The sequence below is a fragment of the Numenius arquata genome, chromosome 2, assembly GCF_964106895.1.
Source record: "Numenius arquata chromosome 2, bNumArq3.hap1.1, whole genome shotgun sequence".
Lineage (NCBI taxonomy): Eukaryota > Metazoa > Chordata > Aves > Charadriiformes > Scolopacidae > Numenius > Numenius arquata.
The window spans coordinates 3,781,733-3,805,202 of NC_133577.1; the positions used below are offsets into that span (position 1 = coordinate 3,781,733).

The following is a 23,470-nucleotide window of genomic DNA, read 5'->3' on the forward strand; positions in this document are numbered from 1 at the left end:
ATATGTCCAGAGTTAGGCAAGGTGAATCACTCGTAGGATATCAGCTCCAATTCCGTTACTGGGATGGAGCAGATCTTGGTCTCTCCTAATTTGGTACCCACAGTGAAGTTACCCTTTGTGGCTTCTCCAGGAGATGGCATTAGGTCTGTAAGCAGCCTGTGCCCACATCTCTTTTCTCCTCCTTAAGTGGGACAACTGTGTTTTAACAGGGAGGAGGGGATGTTCACATCAAACTAGAGGTGGGAAACAATGTTCTGGTTATGAAAGACTACCTCCATTTGTAACGGTGGTGCTGTAACTCCCTGCCCTCTAACTGGAGCTGCTGCAAGGTCTCCATGACATGGAAGGCTTCATGCTGGACATGAACGACTGTAGGAACATCTGTGATGAAGTGGTCGTTCCATGTTCTAGTTTTAACATCTTCCTCTTGCTTTATCATCTCTCTGATGCTGCTTATAGTTCCGGTGGGAGGAGGCCATGAAGTATATTTATTAGGCATGTGTTCAATATTGGAAAAACTGAAAAATTTCAAATATTGCAATAAAAATTTCTGTATAATATGAGCTGCTGTAGGAACTCTTCATGAGGGTAAGGTTTTCAGTACTCTTTGGTACTACATTTTCTCACATTCTTTTATGTTACGTGGCTGAATTTTTAATAAGTTTTCCTTTTATCAGCATTGACCTAATTTCTAAAGCAAATGGAGGATAAGAAAATGCAGTTGCTCCTTTACCAACAGCCTGCTGTTAGTAAAAAAGCAAATCAAGTAATTAAGCCTACAGTTGTTCAAAAAAAACATGCACTACTGACTTCTGCAGTTCTAAAATAGATGCATACCTTGCGTTCAAGTAAGAGACAGCTGCTCATTCTGATTTAGAGATTAGCGTAATGAAATAAAGTTGGCTTTAAATATCCAGAAGTTACAAGGTACAGTAATTAGTTACAGTACTGATTAACAGATAATTATGCAATCATGTACAGCGTTGCCCCAAGCAGAAGCCTGGAGCAACTGGTAATAGCTCATGCTAAATGAAAACTGAAGTTATTTGCTTCAGTTGTTGGATACTTTCAGAGAAGATTTAGAACGGGGGTATTTTTTTTTTTTAAGGGTTTTTTTTTTGGTGGTAGATTAGAATAAACGCAGTCATTGAGAACAGATGTTTTAATATATTAATACAGAAACGAGTCTTGATTTTGTTGTAAAATGTTGAAATGTTATAAATATGAAGACTTTTGTGGTAAGAATGTAAACATTCATCTTCACTTATTTAATTTTTGCCTTTTCATTTCTGGGGTTTTCTTTTGGGATATTTTTTCCACTCTGTCAGAAAAATCAAGGAAATTATATTTTCGTTCAGAACTCTCGCACACTCAGAACTTCTTTTGAAGCCAGTGTAGATTTTTGCTGCATGAGGATTCTGGCTATGAAGCATCTTTTTGTACATTTGTGCATTTACCAAACTATATTTTGCTGTTCTTCTTATGCGGAAAGAACTAAGAAAATATGACCTTATTGATCGCTCCACTGCCTGCAGTGTCCTTACTGACATCAACACCGTGCTGGGAATAGAAATGATTAGTCAACAAGAACTCTCCGTTCGAAGGGACAAAGTAAAAACAGCATAGGAACATTATTCATCAGATATTATTATTGCTGCTCCATTTTTCCATCATTTCTTGGCAAATAAGGGTTTTAGCTGAAAGAGAAACTATTATAGAATGCACATGATCCTTCTCCAAATCAGGACAGACCTATCCCAAATGGTATCTGGAATAAATTCTCAAATTGCAGTTCTAAAAATCTCTTCTTAGCTGCTGCCTGAAAGTTTGGCTCTGTTCTGCACATGCAGAGAAGCACATTGGTTTTGTGACATTGAAGCAGACTCCACTTAGTTTGAGAAAAAAGTAGTAATATCTTCTTCCAGGCAACATCAGAATAATTTGAGTACTTTCCCAGGAAGTGAGAGAGGCACCTTTGATTTCCTCCTGTTTCATGGAGGATTCATCACTTTCCATTTGGGGGTACAGGGATGTGGAGTCTGCATTATGAAAATATGTCTTTATACTTCATATATATATCAGTCAGTCTGTCAAATAAACCAGTGTGCCCTGGAGAAGGCAGTGGAACCTAGATATGTCCTTCGCCAGGTAAATGTCCTAACCAATAGGGTTGGGAACTAACTTTCTGCTTGTTCTCCCCTTTCCTTGAATCTTGAATTCTTTCCTCACCATGTCTAGAGCTCCCATTCAGGAATGTGACATTATGGGCTTAAATCTTATTCTTCCAAGAAATACAACAGTATTTTTCCAGTCAAGATGTATAAATATATCTTCCCAGTGTATTTATTTTAATAATCTTCTGTATGTCGTTCACTGGAAGGTATAAATAAATGATGGAAGAGGTTAAGAATTTAACTATTGTGTTACTTGAGGCACAGACTCTTAATTGAGAGTACAATCTCTATTTTCTTCTTAGATCCTGTTAGACTAGAATTGTTTTTTTCTTTGCTGTGGAGGGAGAATGAGGTGAATGGCTCAGAGAAAATTACAGAAACATTCGACCATTCACACTGGAAAGGACCTCTGCAGCTCTTTCTGTCCAACCTATCATGGACAAGCCAACACAAATCATGCTGCTCGGGGCTGCGTCCAATTGACTTTCGAGTGTCTCCAGGGATGGAGAATGCACAGTCCCTCTGGGCTCCTGTCCCAGCTCTTGACCACTCCCATAGCGAAGGATTTCTATCTTTTATCTGTCAGGAATCCCTTGCTGTGGTTTCTGTCTGTTGCTTCTTGTCCTTTCTCTGTCACTCAGCCTTTCCTCCTCCGTACTCAACCCCTTAACTGTCTTGGCAACCCTCACTTGGACTAATTCCAGTTTGTCAATCTCTCTCTTGTATTTGGGGACCCAAAACTAGATGTTTTTGCAGACATGGTCTTGCAAGTTCATAACAGAGCAGAAAAATCACTCTCCTTGATCTGCTGGCCAGTTTCTCTGTTACCTGGTGGACTTTGGTGACTGTAGCGATAAGTCCTTTGTAAAAAATGAGTAATTTTCAGATTCCAGCCACCAAAATCAGATGCATCATAGGTGATTCTTGCAAAATGTTTGTACCAAGTGTTAATTTCTTATGCTGAAATGCCATCACGAGCACTTTTAACAAATACTACCAAAGTGATGCAGAAATGCACAATTACTTGCAGCACAAGGACTCTCTTGAACCAAACTCTGTAGTAAATGTCAGATCTAAGCTGTACCCTTTCCTTCTTTAATGGAGAAAAAATAAAATCATTAATCAGATAGATGATGAAGAAGGATTTATGTCATTTAGCACTGGGGAACCCAGCCAAACTGGTAAGTAAGGGATAGGCCTGAGTGTTAAGAGCAGGTATTCCATGGCAGATCAAAGGTCCTTCTGGCATGTCTCTCTGACAGCAGACAATAGCTGATGCTTGGAGAAAGATGGTCAGAATACAAGAAGTATGACTTCACTCTCTTTCTGGTGGTAACTGGAATATTGCATTTAATATTATGACTTTCCTCTGACAATTTATGGGCAGAGGGAAGGTTAAAAAAAAAAAATAAATAAAAAGTGAACTCTACTAAAGAGCAGGTGACCTGGGAGGAGGAGATGGAGCAGGAAGCTGACCGGCTGTTCTGGTGCGTGGACGAGTGCCAAAGGGTGTTCTGGTAAAACACAGGACTTGGAAATAAGTCTAGCTGAATTCCCAACATGGGGAATGAACTACTTTAACTAAAAGGCACTCCATGGTTTGAGAAGTCATTAGCATGACTTTTAAAACACATCCCCTGGATATATCAGCATTTTGCATGTGCTCGTGTGTATTTGTAAGTCTGCACATGCATATGTATCATTTTAATCTTTCTCTTGTGCTAAGGTTTATGATGTTTCCTTGGTAAAATCAAAAGTGTGTGTGGTATCTGCAGATTCCATCTACATAAGACAGACCATGTTATCCCTCTTTTTATACAACTTTTTTAGGTTCATCTTGTGGTTGAGTTTGCATACAGACATGTCTGTAAAAAAAAAAAGCTTTTTTCATTTAAAAATCCAGCACTAATTTTGCCGTGAATGGTTGACTTTACAGGGGAGTTTGACACAGTGCAGAGCCCCTCCACACCAATCAAAGATCTTGATGAGAGAACATGTAGGAGTTCTGGGTCAAAGTCTCGGGGTAGAGGGCGGAAGAATAATCCATCACCCCCTCCGGACAGTGACTTGGAGGTATGCCCGCAGGAACTGATGAATGGTAATGTGGAGGTTTCTTCTGATGAAAAGTAAATTCTGAAAACTACAGCTGTGGAAATAGTTTAAAGCATTTCAGAAAACGTCATGGACTTGATCTCACTAACTGAATATAACAGATATTAGTTGCTATTTTAACATACACGTACAATGAGACATTTCTTTATGACAAAGTTAAGCAGAATAGGAAGTCTCAAATATGTTGCTCAGCTTAATTACACGTATTTATGAATGCAGTGTAAATTGTACAGGACCATCTGGCCACAGCCTTTCAAATACTTGTGCCCAGGTTTGTCCTTGGGCTTATAAGTAATATCAGTGGATTCCAACGAGACAGCTTACATCAGTGAGTTTATGGCTGTACTTAAGTATGTGCAAGATCGGTGCCTTAGTGAAGAAATATATCTGCCTGATATATGGGGTGACGATTTAAAACACAGGTGACCTCTTAGCAACGCAGTAATTATAGTCTTAGTACTCCTGCGTTAGCAGTGAAGGAGGAGGAGGAGGAGGAAGTGGAGTGTGTATGAAACACCCCAGCTCTGGCATCAGGGGAACGTGCTGCCCATCGGTGTGGTGTGTCCCCTTCTCCCCTGCTGACACCAAACTGGCACCGGGAGGGAGCAGCCCTGGCCAGCCCCATGGCTCTGCCGTCACTGACCAGCTCTGGGGACAGCAGAAGACAAGACCATTGCTGGGACTCGGCCGGCCACACAGTTACTCCTGGGGTGGCAGGGTGGGCTGCAGTGCCAGGCACTGAATGTAAACGCCATTGCTTTTATACAGAAACTGTCACACATTTTTGTGCTTTTCAATTTATTTTTTCCAGTAAAAATACTCTTGACTATTTGCATTTCACTTTTCCTGTTCCTTTTTTCATTTACCAGTGAAAACGAACTCAAACCCCTTATCAATATAATGAGTTTCTTTCGGGTTTTTTTGAGTTAGAATTACCCATTTTATCCTACAATATTATTTAAATTCTGTATGACATTATACGTGGCATATATCACTTTTACCCAAGACTTAATTTTAGCAATAAAGAAGAGCCTTGAGTCAGTAAGACTTGCAGAGAAGTATCTGAGAGTGCTGTTTATCCTTAAGTCATCAATTCTGTTTGACCCCCCCATGATGTTTCTGAAATCCGTGTAATGCAGCAGTTTTGAAAAGCTTTTTAGGGGACAAATAAGAAATGTTTGAAGAGTTCAAAAGTTACTCTCCTTCTGACTTTTTGCCATGCATGATACCCTGTTGATCTTGTTTTTCAGGGAAAACCTGCATGGTTAAGCAATTAGATGAACTTTAGGACTGAGTTGGCTTTTAGTCTGCAGGGTGGGATGGTGGTGGGACTTTGATGTGATTTGTTTAACTATACTGTCCCCACTTCTTTTTTTTTTCAGCGTGTATTTGTTTGGGATTTGGATGAAACAATCATAGTTTTTCATTCGCTGCTCACAGGATCCTACGCACAGAAGTATGGCAAGGTACGTGAACCATGAGTTCTGCATCGATTCTCTGTATCAGGGCTATCTGGCCTGCACATGAACGTGTTTTTTACCTTCTGGGTGAAGGTAGAGGGAAAGTGTACAGTAAACCCCATTTCCAGAGGGTTAATGTGTAAAAGTCAAGGAGACAAATGAGACCCAGACCCTAAGCACAATATATGAGGTAGGGCTGGAGCAGACGTTGCAAATGAGGGAAGAGTTTCTAAAGGAACAAGGGTGAGTTCCTGAGGAACGTTGGAAGAGATGTTGCAGGGAGATAATAGAGATAATGGGCAAATGGAAATAACTGACTATTGGGATGTGTAGAGGAAGAAATAAGAAATAAACTGGAACGATGGGTGAATTTACAGGGAAATTGAATCAGAATGAACAAATAAGAGACAGACCTTCTTCAGCACCAGCTGCAGATGTTATTCTTTGACTCCCAAGTTTTTCCATTGAGTCTTTGGTTCCTTTGGCTGGCTCCCGGGTGAGTAATGCCGGGGAGTGAATCCCTCTCCCAAGCAGACAGTTGTACATATCCTCTCCCCTCCAAGGAGATCCAAAAGGAGTTCAGGTCACGGAGCAGCGAGCGGGAGAGGAGGAGGAAAAGCGAGGGAGGCAGAGAGAGGCAGTTGCAGCCTGTAGGAGATCCCCTGGGAGATCAGCAGCGAGTCCTGCTGGGGCGGTGGTGGGAACCCAGGGGTTGGTGTTCAGGCAAAGGGAGAAGGCACTGGTGAGAAGACCAGTGTGTAGCAGCAGGAGCGGGCTGCTGGGAGGGGTAGAGCTAAAGGCCCAGATAAAACAAAAAATGAGGGCAAATGTATGGATGGGAAGAAGATGGACAGGAAGAATGTTGGTATATACTAGGTGTCCTGGTGGTGTGCCATTCAGGTGTAATTTACACAAAGGTATTTTCTTCTTAAGAATGTAACCCTGTCCATACTACATCAGGCAAAGGACTTGTTTAGCAGAAGTTTCCTACCTCTTTGTTCCAGCCAGAATCAGATGCTCCAGAAAAGGATGTGAGAAAGAGTACATTAGAGAAATGCTTTCCACGCACGCCTCCCTGGCCAGTGGGTTAGAAATGTCCAATGTTCTGTGGATTCTAACCATTGATGGGCCAGTCCTCTGTATTTAGAGACAGTTGTTTGTGGTCGTTAGAAGAGAAAGCTAATAGAAAAACTCACAGGCCCAGACAAAAATCTGAATTTTTGGAATGCTAAGATAAGGTTAGTTATTCATGTCTTGTGAAAAACAGCCTTGCTTGTTTTGCAGCTTCACAGTGCCAAATCAGTGCACATTTCAGTATTCTGTTAAAAACTCCTCTTCCGCCGTTTTTCAAACACTATAACAACTTCGTCAGAATCATTTCTAACTTTACAGTTATCAAAACCAGAGAGAAACCTAGCTGAACACGAACATTTATATCGCTTTTGAGCGTAAGCCCATAGACTGCCACAGAACTTGCTGAATTGCCACACTGACGTAGTCATTCCTTTCATCCTTTTTTGATTGTGCCCTTAGGATGTTTACATCTCCTGTGCCATCTCACATAATACATGAGTAAAGTCAAAGTCAAATTTAATACAAAGTTTTAAAAATCAGAGCACATTTTGTAGCTCGTAAACATCTGTGAGTAACTTTAAAAACTGTCTTAGAGACAGCAACAGGAATGCAATTCCTCTTGGTTTCTCACTTTGTTGTAAGTAAGGATATTTGAAAAAAATCCCAGTACCGTTGTTTTTTAAGAGCACATCTGCGGTATGGAGCTCTCTCCATACAGAGCCCTTAGAAACGGTGCTGGCAGATTAACAGCCAGTAGTACTGACAGCAGATAAAGTTGGCTTGTATAAACCAAGAGTATCTCAAGGGTAAGTGAAATTAATGTAGTTACACTGCCGAGATCAGCATCAGTAAACAAATGTCATGAACAACCATGAAGCAAAAGGAGAGGAATTCTTAAGAAAAAATCCTTTTTCTTTTGTACTGATATGTGGCATCCATACAAGTAGGGAAATGTGTTCCTTTCCAGAGACTGTAAAATAAAAGTAGTAGACTTTTTCCTTGCTGCGGTGACTACCTTTGCCATATTTACAGAGAACTCAATGGGAAGGTAATGAGTAATTGCCAATGAAACTCAAATATATGTATATTGCTGACTGCAAGGAGGCTAAAGCAGTTGGAAAGGGAATACAGGGAGAGCTACTCATGAGTAGGATATAACTTTTGCATGTTGTGGAAGCGTTGCCTCAATTTAAGATGGGATGTATCAGAGCCTGAGTGCCTCAGAGGTTAGCCACGGGAGAAGGGAAAGATAGCCCAGCTGGACCTCAGTCAGTCTCTGGTGCACGACCTCTTCAGCAGATGTGACCCTTATCTTTTCTGCATGTGATTCTCATCCATAAACAAAGTCTTAATCCAGACTGAAGTCTGGATTGTTATGAGAATTGGGTTGCTGTTGAGAATAAATAGTGCATGAATTGTGCACTTCTCAGCAGAAGTCTTGTGAGCACAGAGGTCTTTCAAAAGTGTTGTTCAAAAAGCTGTTTAGCCTGGAAAGGTGGTATAAAATTGTTACTTCACAATAACAAAAATCTCAGAGTAGTGAGTAGTGTAGTATAATGGTGATACTAAATTATTTAATTGCAGTGATTTGCTATCTAATTTTTAAAAAATAAAGGCGGGTAATGTCACACAGAGCTCAGCTGTGCATACTGTGTTCTTCCATACTTATTTGTGAGCCCATTTTGTATAACATAATCAGGTTACTCCCAAAAAAGAAACCACCAAAAAAAAAAAAAATTCAGAGGAAAAGCAGAGTTTTCCCCTTCCTCCATATTTAAATATTCTAAATGAGATCAGTGAGTCTTTAATGTGAACACTGCTTTAAGGGAAGGCATCTTCTTATACAAAATGTTCTCACTTCATACTTTCAAGAGGTGAGGTGCTGGGTTTAGAACTAGTGTGAATATACAGACAGGCAAGGATATTCACCTTCGGTTCTTTCCCATCTACTCCTCGACATGTAAACCTTCATTCCTCTTTTCCACTAGCTCTTTACCCTATTTCTTGCACTAACCAGGCAAAAGCAAAACATTCAGAAATTGGTCTTTTCATCCCTCCTCCGCTCTGCTGCAATTCAGGCTGTGCAGGGAATGCAGCGAGGGGAGGTGCAGCATGTGGAGGTGGTCGTCATGCTGTTATGGCCAGGAGGAGGGACCAGAGGATGAGTACAGGAGCGCTTCAGAGCTGCAGCGGTGCCAGGAGGCAAACGGTTTCTCTTTCAAAAGATTCCTACAGTTTAACAAGTGGTTGGAGTAGGAGAGAAGAAGGAAAAGCAAACCGACACGGCCATAGGCAATGGAGGCATTCGTTGGCAGAGATCATGTGGGAAGGCCTGGGTCCAGCAGGCAACTTTCAGGTCATGTATTTGTCAAGAGAGGAACAGATTTTGGACTTATGCCTGAGGATTTCTGAAGTTGAGAATGCACACTGTCCTTGGTATATACTCGTCCAGCATTTTGCACGGTGTGATAATTATTTGAGTTCAGAATTAGAATAACTGTGTTAAAAACAATACTAGTGATTTGCTGAAAGATTTTTAGCTTGCTGGATGCAGCTGTAAGCATCTCATTTGAAACGCAAGGCAAATTGCTGCTTCCCAACTGGCCACCAGTAGAGTAGAGCTTTAAACTCCACTGAAGTGGGAGAGATTTGGCCAGAGGTTGGTCAATGCATCACTCAACCAGAGGAATATTCTGTGGCTTGCTGCTTTCTGCCTGTGGGTGTTTCTGTCTGACTTTTGGTGTAGGTATTTTATTGGGCTGGTCAGAGCTAACATAAAAAGAGAATAAAAACTACACTATGCCTCTGTTAGGTTCCAGGGAAACCGTGCTGCCTCCCAGCAGTAAGAGTGCCTCTTGTCGTTCAGCCCGGTTGCTCATCTGCTTCGTACTTCATAAAACTAATGCATTTCTATTTTTAATTATTTACTGCAGTAGCAAATTATGAACATCGGCATTTGAGCTGTTACGTTATGACTTGTGTGGCTGATGATGGTTTTTGCAGCTGAGCACCAGTTGGCAGATACAGTTTTCTGCAATGCTGAGCTCTTAAGTGAGGATTTGTTGATGTGACAGGACATGTGTTAGGAGATGTCATCATCTGTTAAAAGTTTATGAGGTACATTCTTATTCCCTGTGAACAGTGTGTATTCTTTGTTCCATTGCATTCCAGCTATTCTTGCTGATTTAAGGCTGATTAAGCTGGAGTTTTATCTACCTCTCAGCATTTATATTTCATTCATTTCTCCCGGGTCAATCCAGAGGGCAAGGATGCCCAGATAAATGCTGTGACTCGAGGTGCAGCTGGTTAAAAAAGAGATGAAGGTCCCTTGTGACCTTAGAAGGGGGAGAATGTAATTTCCAAGTGCAAAAAATGAAAACAAATCCGCACTTGATGATCACATTCGGATATTTTTGATAGCATTGCCAATGACAGAAAGTTGTCAGGGAGGCCACATTAACCTTCTCTGGGAAGGGCTCAGAAGGTGTTTATTGCTCACTTTCTGCTTGTCCAGTCATTAAACAGAAAAACTTTTTCACCATTAGCGCCCATGGTGACATTCCCAAATTCACTCATAAATACGCTTTTGTCCGCCTGTATTAACAGTGTTTCTCTCATGACCTCCAGTTGTCCTCTCTGTTCACTCCTTCATTGTCTGAGACCGCTGAGTCCATTTTCCTACTGCCTTGTAGAGAGCGCGGAACAGAAACTCCCTGTGGAGTACGTGAGTTTTCCTTCATCAGCCACCAGATACAGTTATTAAGAAGAGATGTATTTGCTTCTTCCATTGCCACCCACGTGAAGCTCTCCTGGGAACAAGTGTCCCCTATGAGAGAGTGAGAGCTGGACTTAAAGCTGAGATTCCTACATAATGTAGGGAAATGTCTTTAAGCTAAAAATACCGGTACTTTAGGATTTCCACCTTTTCCAGAAGGTACAAGTTTTTGTGCTAGTCTGTTCAGGACAGCCACCCACGGAAAATCTATTTTTACAATATTATTAATATATTTTGCTTATTTTCTTGCTTATTTTTAAGGCTTCATGCATACAAATTCCTGTCACGCTGAATCTAGCTGGCAGTCTATTTGCCTATTTGTTTTCTGAGATTTTATAAAGAAGCTTTGTGTGTTTGTATTATTTTTCCATGAAATTAAATTATTTTGAACATCTTGTGTTGAAACCTGACCTTCCAAGACAATATTAAGTAGTTTTCTTCCACTAATGGACACCGAGCTTTGGGGGCTTTATTCCAGTCACTTTCCTCTTAGTCAAAACATTTAAATATTGGTCCTCCCGTGATATTTTTACCTAGTCTCCCAGGAGGCATTCCGGTGGATGGACCAGTCTAGTACAGAAGTCCACAGACAGACAGTCTGGCTCCAGTTTAGTGCCTTCATAGTAATGTAACTAAAGTCATTTGTATTTTGGTATACAGAAGTGCTGTAGCCGGTTGTGACTCTTTTGCACGCTAATGATATCTGGCTAAAATCAGGCCTCCGAGGGCCAAAGAGTTGTGCTTCTTCATTCGGCAAATTATCTGGGGAAAACTTCCAGATAGCTGGGGTTTTTTTATTGTTTCCTCTTTTGTGTATGCTTGTGCGAAGCAGCACAAAATACCATTTTTGGCAGAAGTTCAGTCTGCCTTTTATTCAGTTTCTCATTTTGCTCAGCTCAAATCTCTATCAGCTGCACATGTTTCTTGCTTTCTTTTCAACACTCAGTTCTTTGTGCCATTGAGCCAGCCTGCAACTCCAGCGTCAAGTTGAAAGACAGTAAAACGATGATTGGGATGTTCCTCCACGTTGTGCAAATGTTATAAAACCACAAGACCCTGGCAAAACCGCTTTCTCTGTCTATTTTTGTATGTGAAGGAATGAACTTAACATGGCACAGAGCTGGAGCGTGATGTTTAATTCTTGTTAAACAGTTGTAGCACAAGTTTTGGCCAATTTATTAAAGGAACAATTGTTCCTGTCTTGAGAACTCAATTCCAGGGACTCTTCTTAGCAGAAGTTGTTATGGGGACATCCTAGACTGATTTCATGGTGAGCTGAAATGAATTCTCTTTGCTTTATTTTATTTTACGTATAGTACCTAGCAATATCCTACACATGCCTTTGTCAAAATGGGAACATAGAAAATCTCATTTTAACAGTAATAAAGTCAGGCATAGTTGGTTACAAAAATACTACTAATGAGAAAATCATAAAAAGCTTTGTCACATTTATGTCTTTCAACTATACTAGGCAAGGCAGGAAATTGTGATACATAGTTGGTAGTTTCTGTAAAAATAAATTGGATTATAATGGAATATGTTATAGCAAATTTCCGCATTTAAGTCTGCTTCTACCCAGGAAGGGGGAAAAAGAGGCTGAGAATCAAAAGTCTGAGATTCCAGTCCTGGAAGCACTCCAGTGAATAACTTAACTCACATAAATAATAATGAGTTACCACCTGTGCATAAAGTTATGCACATGCCTTAGAGTTCGTAGGATTGAGGTAAAGAAGCATATTGCAAATACTCTTTATTATATTGTATCTGGGAAGAAAAATTTATAATTTACTGTGCACAGAAAAAAAAAAAACCAAACACTAGAAAAAGGAGAGAGAAACACATGTTTATATGTGATGACATTTTGATAAAAGCATTATGGCTTGATGAAGAATCTCATGAGTCCAGAGCATTTTGATGATTTGTGTCCTAAGTATCTTACATGAGTTTTTGCAAATCTGTTAACGTGTGTTCCTTAATCACCCCCTTGGAAAACTGACCTTTGCACTTGCTGCTGCCTTCGGCCACGTGACGTTCAGATCCAGTGACCGTGACCGCAGAAAGCGTAGGGGATGAAGTTACGGTACCAAGCATTGCATTTGGTTTTCGCTTCTGAAAGGTAGTCTAGACCAGTTCAAGGGTCAGCATAAAAACATTTCCTCCCACTGCCAGAGAACTGAGTCTAACTTTGGGTCATTAGAATATCTTGTACGCTGTTCTCCCCTTCATGTCTGACTTTCTTATGAGCAGAGGTCAAAATATGTCCATGTTTCAGATTTTACCATTAGTTTGTAAGTGTTTGAGGGCAAAAGCCATCTTTTATTCTGTCGTTGCGAAGCCCTGGAGTAGCGGACATCTGATCCTGATCGGGAAGCCTTTGATCCTAGTACTAACAAATGATCATTTGAGGTTTTGTGTGATTTTGTTGCCAGATCCTGGTAAACTTTTAGACTTTTAATCTCAAAGTATTTAAGAAAGGATTTCTGAAAGCTTGCTGGTGGCAATCAGAGTTTAAATGATGAAATATAGATTTTTTTTTTCTTATTTTAATGAGAATCACATCTATTTTAAACGTCCATTGCAGTACATTAAGCACAAAAAAGTTAACTGAACCCCACAAGCTCAGGCAGATGATTAAGGCAATGACAAAACTAGTTACCAGGTGTCAGCATCAGGAACTGTCCTTGAGCATTCTTATTTTAAAACAAATGTAAGCTCATTCAAATTGGCTTAACCTCTTTCCGAGCAAGCCTAGCAAAGTTAAATTCCTTATCTCGCAGTAACTGTACGTGAAATGCTCTCAGACTAAGTGTTATTGCAGATCGGTAGATTTGTGGTGTCTTGCTGAGGTGGAGTGATTTGATAGCGTGGAAGCTGACCTATGAACAGATGGAACATTTTGAATTAATCTTATCCGGGGACAGGATTCCTGTATTTAATGAGAAATGAAGGGATGAAGGACCAAGCGCAGGGTTTGAGGATACATTCTGAAGCAGCAGAAAGGGTGGGAAATAAGTGAGATAGGCCTAAGAATAGGCAAGGCAGTGATGTTTTATCCAAAATGAAACTCAATTTGAGAAAATGGGCATAAGTTCAGACTACTTTTTGTATTTTTGTAGAGCAGAGACACTAGAAACTGAAAAGGCCTCTTAAATCACACCTTCCTATCACAGTGTAGGATAATTGCTTACAAAGTAATCATTGGGTAGAGATGACTACCTTTCCTAGTCCAGTTTAGCAGACCTTGGGGAGGACTTCTGTGTGCCCAAAAGTTGGGAAGAAAAGCCAAGGGATCAGAGGAATTGTGCAGTGGGCTGGGTGTCACATGGAGTAACGTCATTCCTACCTCTTCTGCTGAGTCAGTGCATTGGGTCAGAAAAATTTGTTACTGCTCCATGACTCAACTTTTTTCTGCCCACAAATTGACAAGCAAGATACTTACATGTATTTTTACAAAAGGCTCAGGGATGAAAAATGTTATGTATTCTCATTATAATAAATATTGGTTTTCTTACATACATCTTTTGTGAGAAGTTCCTTCCCTGTTTACAGCCTTCTTTATGCAGGTTTACCTATGGCCACCAGGCCTCTGTCAGTTTAGCCCGGTTACAAATGCCTTGACTTTCAAAAAACTTGATGTTTCATCATCCCCAGCTCCCCAGATGTTCCCACACAGGTTCAGCAGTCTCTTCTTGTAGCATAATATTAAAATAGCTTAATACTGAAAGGATTCTAGAGAAATTTCTTGCAGAGTTAATTTTTCAAAACACTCTGTATACAGCAGTTTTTAATGTAATTCTGATATAACTTAAAGGTATTTCAGTAGCTAACCTTCCTTTCTGTTTTTTAAGGATCCACCAATGGCAGTGACCCTTGGACTGCGAATGGAAGAAATGATTTTTAATCTTGCTGACACACATTTATTTTTTAATGATTTAGAGGTAAGAATCAAAGGAACATAAACCTCGTTACACCTGGCTTTTTAACATAGTGGGTTTGCTGTGCCTTAGTGTCTGTTGTGCGTGACATTTTCTGCCTATCTAGACTTTGAGTTTGTCATACTCTAATCAGAGAGAGATTAGCCGTGTGGCAGTGACTTCTGGTGGCAGCAGAGTCCTTCCGTGAAACTGGATGAGAGAAGGAATCTGCAAACTACCCATTCCTCTCTTTGTCCGATGGCCATCTTTTCAGTTTCCATGAATTTAGAGCTGTCTGCAGGCATTTCCAAGAGGAGGGGGACATGTGTGCCTCCCATTCTTTCTCTTGAAGTTCTCTATATGAGCTTTCAGTGGGTGCCACAATCTGACCACGAGAAACTGTGTTCTTCTCTTCACATACCTGAGTAGCCTTTTGGCCATAGCGCCCCCCTCCCTTTCTTGCTCAAAGGTAGAATATTCTTCATTTGCCTCAAAGGCTGCAGGTGTGAAAAACAGTTGTCAGATTAAAATACGGTCTTTCCAGACCTTCACCTGGTCTAAATCAGTTGTTTTCATACTCAGAGTCGATCCCAGAGTTCCCTCTGTGAACAGATATTTTGCCACTAATGGCAGTTGGAAGACTTTGGGGGTTTGTTTAAAATGCCAGAGGAAGGTCTCTGGTGAGTGAATAGGAAAAAACTAGGATAAGTAAGATTTTTCTGTTGACTGGGACATCGATTTTTCTTGTGTGCACTTCTTTTGTTCCTTCATCGACTGTAGGCAGTAAGAAAACCAGAAGGTACCAGGCTACACTTGTCTTTGTCATCCCTTGCAGACATCATTTATTCTTGGCTCTTTTTAAGTCAAGAAACTGGAATCTACTTCACCCTATACCTGAGCAGCACTTCCTCCTTCCAGCAGCAGAATTGTGAGAAAGTAGAGCCCTGGACATGCTTTCACCAGCTTCAACAGTAGCCAAATAGTTTTCAGTTTTAGATAAATCAAGAAGAACTACTTGGGGACTGTCTTGGAGAATCTCATAACTCAATCAGTTTGGTTTGATTAAACCAATTTCTATATGCAATTAAGTATTTTCTAATACTATCTTATATCTATTTTCAACTATCTTATAAGAGATTACAAAATTCCAATCTTCTTGTTCTGAGTTGAGCTGTATGCACACATTCTGGCATATGCAAGAAGATAATAATTTTCTATGTTCTTAGCAAATATGATATAGTTGCATGGCATCCTGTGCCAAAGTATGTAGAGCCATCCTTTAATATGCAGATGAATAAATCTGTCTGTTTAAATATGTTTGTAGAGCACACGGCCATTACTGAATGTTACGGTGCATCTGCGTGATGACTGTGTAATGAATTCTGAGAATTCCCCAGTTCTGACTTAGAGTCATAGAATTGTCTGGGTTGGAAGGGACCTTTCAGATCATCGAGTCCAACCATCAACCCAACACTGACAAAAACCATCACTAAACCATATCTCTAAGTACTATGCCTACCCATCTTTTAAATACATGCAGGGATGGTGACTCAACCACTTCCCTGTGCAGCCTGTTCCGAGGCTAAACAACATTTTCAGTGTAATTTTTCCTAATATCCAGTCTAAAACTCCCCTGATGCAACTTGAGGCCATTTCCTCTTGTCCCATCGCCTGTGACTTGGGAGAAGAGACCGACCCCCCCTGGCTACACCCTCCTTTCAGGGAGTTGTAGAGAGCGAGAAGGTCCTCCTTCAGCCTCCTTTTCTCCAGGCTGAACACCTCCAGCTCCCTCAGCATCTCCTTATAAAACTTGGGGTCTCTCCCTCTTCTCTCTTTCTCTTTCTTCCTCTCTCCATCCTCCCCCAGGAGAGGGGAGGTGAGTGCTGAGCTGCTGATGGTCACAGCCATTAAGACACAAGACCTTCAGTTCTCACTGGAAGAAGCAAGATAGGCCTTTATTCACTAGGCAGATTACTTATCCTTTCATCATCTCACTTTTTTAATGCTGAGCCATCAGATCCCATACCTTCTGTCTTGCTTTCATCTTCGTTCCACAATAAACCTTGTGGCTCCGGACATGACAACTGTAATCTACTAACAAATCTATATTCCTGTAATATTTTCTCCAGTCACTACATCCTCTAAACTGTCTTTTTTCCCTGTCTTTTTTGGTTGCAAACGCCACATACCAGAGCCTAGTAATAATAACCAAGTTATTGAAAGCCATCATATGCAAAAATAAAGATTTCCTTCCTCTATGCAAATCTGTCTCACTACAGTGACTGCTGATGCAGAAATTCCGATCTGCTGAGACGTTCCCCGCTGACCCAGTAACCCATGCTCTAATCAGCCAAGCTGCACTTTTATTTCAAGCTAGGCTGTTCTCCAGCTATTTCATTCTCAGTGTATAAATTTTAGTTCGCTTGAGAAGTATCGCTTGGGAGGGCAGTTGGTGTTTTGCCATGAAAATAGGAGTCTGGTGCTCTAGAAAGTTCACGTGCCTAAAGAATGCTTAGAGATGGGACTCAGTTCTGTAATAATGTCCGGGCTAAATGCATTCTGTTCTCAACCGGGTAAGGAATAAATTGAAGTTTTTTCTCCCTGTCTCAGTACTAATTTTAAGATAGCTTTTAGAAATGTTGGTAGGTCATACTGTGCACACAAAACCCCCAATTCCTACAAATTGCAAGCAAGAATTTGGACACGAACTATCCAAATCCATTATCCCCCTCCACTCCCAGGACAATAAATAAAGAAAGAGTACTTATTTCAAATAAACTGAATTACATTTCCATTTTTATGGTAATCCTACCATATTTTAAGTAAGATTTTATCATCATTTTTTTCTCATCAGAAATGGAAATGAGAAATAAAAAATAGGATTTAGGTAATTCTCAGAATTTGGGAGTCAGGTCAAACTAGTTTTAACAGAGGCTGAAACATATACATAAAAAGCGGTGTTCTATATAGCCTGAGAAAGTGTAGTGCTGAATAGCCCCTCAGTAATAACATTTTTGTGTTCAGTGTGGTGAGTCAGTGTTTTTACTGGATAATGAAATTACTGTCCATTCCAGGAGGATAATTTTTATGGATGATTTGTTAATTCTGTCCTCTCAAATTTTCAGGCTCTAAAAATTGCTGCAGAGAATTGACTGCACTCAGATACAATTTAAATTAGCATTGCTTCAAGCAAAAGCCAGTTAATTGGACCTAGAGTCCTTTCCTGTACTTTCAGTAATAGCAAATGCATTTTCTCTCTCTTAGTTTTGAGCTTGCACTGACAGTGGACCACCCTGACTTGAGTGTAGCCAGTGCTGTAGCTGATGCGAAAAGTATTTTACCTTAACAAAAAAAGTACTTTGCTTTACTTAATTTTATTTAACTTAACTTTTACTTAACATTTCAAGTGACAGAGGGCTTGCTTTCTTTCATTCCTCCCTGCAAGTGTTTGGTCTCTGTTACAAGGAAACTCAGGTCTTGTCTTGTACCACCAGTTACCTATTTCTTTCGGGAAAAAGAGAGAAATATCTCAAATCTGCTCAAACCACATGCTTTTTCTTTTCTTTTTTTTTTTTTCCCGGAAAGTTTTTTTCACACCATATAGGTGAATTTGTAAAATGTAAAACATTTTAGTTGAAGTAGACAAGTAAAAGAAAAAGCAAACTAAAAGGAAGCAAGGAGTGGTGGGCACATGAGTTTGTTGTGGGTCAGCAAACGTGTGTTGGTCACTGGTATGGTGAGGAGGTGAGATCCCCGATCCCCACAGATCCCAGAGGACAAGAGGAAGGGGGAAAAGGAGGAGGCTGGAAAATGCTGTTGGGTTTGATCCTCTCACATGGCTGGAAACTTAACAACCTTCTTGCAGGCACAAGGGGCAAGCAATCAGAAAACGGCAGGTTCCCCTCGTCTCCTGTTCCTAAAGGCAATGAACAAACTGTGAGATAAACAAATAAAAGTAAACAGCTGAGGCTTTGCCACCCACTCATATTTAACTTAATAATGAAATTATCCTCATAAGGGTTATCTGCAATTTTCAAGGCTGTAACAATGTAGCTGAAAGGCTTAACAAAACCCAAACAGCAACAGACGTTCTCCATCAGGGCTTCTGTGTGCCCTCCATTTAATTAGTACACCTTCAAATCCATGGGACTGATTTTTAAACTTCTTAAATTTACTCGTGGACCAGTTCCAGGGAAATCTGTAAAGGTGATTATGAAGCTAGATATTGCTCAGATATTGCAAAATATGGAGTTAGAATTTGTCCCAGTGGGGCTTTTTGTCTGATTTTTGAGTCCCTGTCCTACACTGGGTGGAGTATAGCTGCATTTTTTTTCTGGAGAGTAAATAATAAATGAGGATAAAGAAATGAATCTTTTATTTCAGCTGCCACTTCCCCTCTTCTTTCTCTTTTCATCTACTATTTGCAGCCAAAAGCAGCTGCTTTAAAATATTCTACAGCTCAAGATAATCTCCTCAGACGCAACCAAAAAATTTTATTTCTCCAGTGGGGAGAAGAATGTTTCATTTCTGTTGCTTGAATGAAGTTCTCTCATGCCTGTCTTAATGGATTAAGCCAGATGAGCAGAGTTTGGCCACTTGAAACACAATTTTTAAATTGAGATTGCTCGTGTGATGCAATGAAATTACATGTATTTATTTTATACAAAAATTGTTGCTTTTTTTTTGGGGGGGTGGGGTGGGGGTAAAATTCTGTTAAGTTTTCATTCAGTGCAAAGAAAAACAGAAAGAAGAAATGGTAATTCCCCAAATTCACACTCTAGGAACTTGTGGCATATGCGTTTGGAAATCACTCTCTGTTCAGATTTATCCTTTATCTGGACAACTTAGCCCTGGTGCGAGACTGAGATTGGAAGCTTAGAACTGTGTACTCCTGCGTGTCACAGAGAGTCTGCATTAAGCACTGCTTGTCAGCAACTTTATTTGAAGTAGGTGACTCAGCTGACTCTTTACTTGAGGCACAGAACTGCGCATTTTGAAAGTTCAGCCTCAGTTTCTCTTAGTGTTGAGATTAAATTACCTGAAATCATTTGTTGGGGAGTAATTTTCAAATAGTCCTTGAACTTTTTCTTAAATTATATTAGGATTGTATTAACAACAACTATTTTAAATATTAAAAAAAAACCTTACATACAGGAAAGTAAAATTTCCAGACACTTTCAGGTGTGGTTTTGGGTTAAGAAGTTAATTCTAGCAACTACAGAAGACAGTATTATGATGCCTGCTCATATTTACTGTTGCAAGGTGGCATGAGTTAGTTATTTATTTGCGCTTCCCCCACATTTTCTTATCTTTCTGCTGTAACCACTGTGCAGAAAAGGATATTTGATAGCTATCCAATTATAAAACCAGCTTGGAGAGGAGTTCACTTTTCCAGTGTACCTCAGTTCCCTGGAGTTACTTTCATCCCTTTCGAAACTAGGAAATAAAGAAATTCTCCAGGACTGCTTGATTATCTGTGATCTTCCAGCCAAAGGCATTTGGATAAATCATGAAAAGAATCTGATAAGCATCCAAACTCCTAGAGACTTAACAGAAATTACATGCCTATGGAGGTTCATCATCATTAGCTTTTAGGAAGCGGGGAAGTAAAGTTTAGGTGATTTTGGAATATTGGAATGCTAGAGGGACTGTAAACGAGACTTGCAATTGTTGGGGTTTATCAATTAAAGTAATTTTAATCTAAAATTACATACACTTTTCTAAAGGCCTATTTTAACTAAAAAGATGATACAGTGTAGGAGGAGTTGAAGGTTGCGTTATTTTAAAGAAATTGGTGGTAATAGGAAGCTGTAAGTGTTCATACACTGCCATCTTCTGGTGCACTTAGTGGTCTGCACCAATAATTTCTTCAATATCTGTACTAAGCATATGGACAGCATAGTCTCTCATAAGATAATTTATCACTTAATTATTTGTTTTCAACAGGAGTGTGATCAAGTTCATATAGATGATGTTTCTTCTGATGATAATGGACAAGACCTAAGGTAAGAGAGAGCATTTGATTCTTTTTTTATTTTTTTCTTCAAAGATTAAATAAATTGAGTATTTACAGGAATACATTGTATTTATTTTTACTGTATTTTGGGTGTTTGCAGTACCTACAGTTTTGCAACTGATGGCTTCCATGCAGCTGCAAGTAGTGCAAACCTTTGTCTGCCAACAGGTGTAAGAGGAGGGGTTGACTGGATGAGGAAGCTGGCTTTCCGTTACAGAAGAGTAAAAGAGTTGTATAATACTTACAAGAACAACATAGGAGGTGAGTTTGATTGTCAAAACCAATTTAGAATGCTGATCAGGTTAAACTACACGGCCATGAACCCCCACCGAGGGAATGTGCCTTGGAAGCCATGGGCTGAATGGAAAGTGATGGGACTGGACCTTGGGCTGTTGAAAGCTACTGACTGTAATGGCAGAGCCATTTGTGCAGGAGAACCAGAGGTGGGGAGACAGATAAGGGCTCCCATTTATCTTCCACAGAGCCCATTTTTCTCCTTCAGACCCAGCTCAGCTATACCTACCTTATGGATGGGTTGAGCCACTTGTTTTACCTCAAATATGCTGTTTTTCTAGGAAAGAGGTCATATAGTTTCCACAGCACAAGTTGGTTGTGGCTGGCTTATTCCATCCTACATTTTCAGGATCTAGTTGGTAACCACACACTCTCTGCTAAAATCTCTGCTGGGTCTATGTTCACCAGTGGATGCAAGCAAACCCTAGCACTGCCATACCACTAGCCCCTTTTGCTGACTCTGTAGCCTACACAGCTAATTGTGTCAGCGAGAAAGCTGAGTCTCATTTGGACTTTCCTATTACTGTTTTCATTCATGGACTCACTCATGGAAGTGAAGGAAGCGAGGGAGGAAAGGAAAGGAGGAAGGGAAGATGTCAACTGAATCCCTCAAGAAGAGCCAGTGAGAACAGGGAATACTTAGAAGTCTTCCGAGTTGAGCCACAGTTGAGGATAAGATGAGGCCAACCCAACCAGGAAGGAGTCCAAGTGAACACTCTCCCATTCTATAGCACGGGCTTTCTCAATTAATCTGAAATTTGTTTCAAAGGAACGTGAAACTCAAAAGTAAAGCTCACCTGCAGCAAAGCCAGACAGTTCACTTCCTGCAGTATCTCAAAACTGAGTAACAGTACTACTGAGATGGACAGTGAATTAGTCATTACCTTAATCATTTTCTAAACTATGTAAACTGGAAATGTATATTTTCTCTTAGAGGTTCAGAGTCTTTACTTGGCGCAGGATGAAGCAATGGGAGCGAAGGGTGATAGTAAATGGTTGGCTTTCTCTTGCCTTACCTTGCCCTTGATCAGTGTCATAAATGGAATTTTTATATATTAAGAATACTTGAAACAATATTATCCAAAATTTTGCTGGGTTTTCTTATATCTCTTAATGCATCTAAGATTCTAAAGCTGTTGCATTTCATAAAACCTTGAGCATTAGTAAGAGCTTAAGTCCAAGAGCACAGCATAGGGAAACACAGTAAGAGGAGCAATCATTGCAAAGGCAGAGTGCAGATACGTAGTGCATTGTATTAAGGTTTTAATTCTTTCCCCAAAATCCTCCTTCTGAAATATATTCCACCCTTAGTGGGCATCCATCCTCTACTTCTTAGGTTTTAAAATAATCTTTTTATCACATATGTATCTATTTATTTTGAAACAGCTGTTAAAAGGCAACAGAAGGCTAGATCAAACTAGGTATTTTTAGATTGCTTCATTTCAGATTTTTGAAGAGAGTCGTCACCGCTTCTTGGAAACATGGGGTATGAAAGAGAAGAGGGATACCAGAGGTCATGAAGCCTGCTTCCCTGCTCTTCCAGGACCCAATCTAAATTTGAAATAGCTTGGTTCCAAAGAACTCATGTCTCAACATTCAATAGGCTGGGTATTTTTTAAAATCTGGCCATTCATAACCAAAATGAGATTTTAAGGTGCTTTTAAGGGACTAACTGAGATGTGAGAACATAAGACGTACAGCCATATAGCCACGCTATAAAAGGAGCTGTCATTGCTAACTACAACAGGACATGAAGAGCAAGCCATCAGCAAACAAATGTATTTCCATATGTTTAGCCTGAGGTTCACTTATATACAGAGCCATAAGCAGGGCAGTTTTAAACATACGCAGATACTGCAAAGGCAAGTTCATTCTAAAGTCTCTTCTTTCGTGAGTGTCTCTGCCTATGGTCCCCCGATGGCGTGGATCTCCTTGTCACTGCCTCCGATCATGAGAGAGTAAGATGTATGCGGGGAGCTGGTTTTAAAAATATGCATTTCTGAAAGGTATGCTTTGAAACATAGTAAAGTGGCCTGAAGAGGGGAAAAAAACCCCAGATGACTCATTATTAGTATCTGCAATATTCCCCGACATTGCTCGATATAGCAGAGTGCAAGTTAAAACAGAGAGCAGTTTACTGAGCCTTGAAGACAATGGATTTTCTCTTTGGTGTTTTTTTTTAAGTTCTAGTGGAATTTAAAATAGAAACAATGATCATAAAATCTATACATTCAAACTAATACAGTATTTAATTTGGTTTTTTTTGCTTTTCTTCCTTTTTTTTACATAAAAGGACTTCTGGGTCCAGCTAAAAGAGATGCATGGTTGCAATTAAGAGCAGAGATTGAAGCTCTGACAGACTCCTGGCTAACAAATGCACTTAAATCGTTATCAATTATCAGCACAAGGTATGTATTTGAGTCTGCTGTAAAAACTTTTATTGTTTTGGACCTGCAATGGCTATTTTTTTACATTTTAGGTTACGATAAATTAATGCCTTGAAAGAACAGAACAGGTCTGATACGAATCTTGAATAGAACATAGAAAAAATTCCATGCAAAGTGATTTCATTTTCAGAAATTCTAGCATTTACTAAAGATACTATGAAGTGTCTTGTAAAATGTCCTTGTGTACACTGAAAGGGCATTGTA

The 23,470-nt window shown here is 40.0% G+C and overlaps 1 protein-coding gene across 12 annotated transcripts in view; it reads left to right on the plus strand.

Moving 5' to 3' along the window:
- The window catches only part of EYA4 (EYA transcriptional coactivator and phosphatase 4), a 73,093-nt gene that overhangs the window by 43,992 nt on the left and 5,631 nt on the right, over positions 1-23,470 (plus strand). For all 12 annotated transcript variants that reach the window (XM_074144476.1, XM_074144475.1, XM_074144481.1 and 9 more), the window contains 6 exons: positions 4,111-4,247; positions 5,669-5,752; positions 14,444-14,533; positions 20,456-20,514; positions 20,626-20,786; positions 23,113-23,227. In XM_074144476.1, coding sequence (XP_074000577.1) covers positions 4,111-4,247; positions 5,669-5,752; positions 14,444-14,533; positions 20,456-20,514; positions 20,626-20,786; positions 23,113-23,227 — 646 coding nt within the window. The remainder of the gene's footprint in view (positions 1-4,110; positions 4,248-5,668; positions 5,753-14,443; positions 14,534-20,455; positions 20,515-20,625; positions 20,787-23,112; positions 23,228-23,470) is intronic.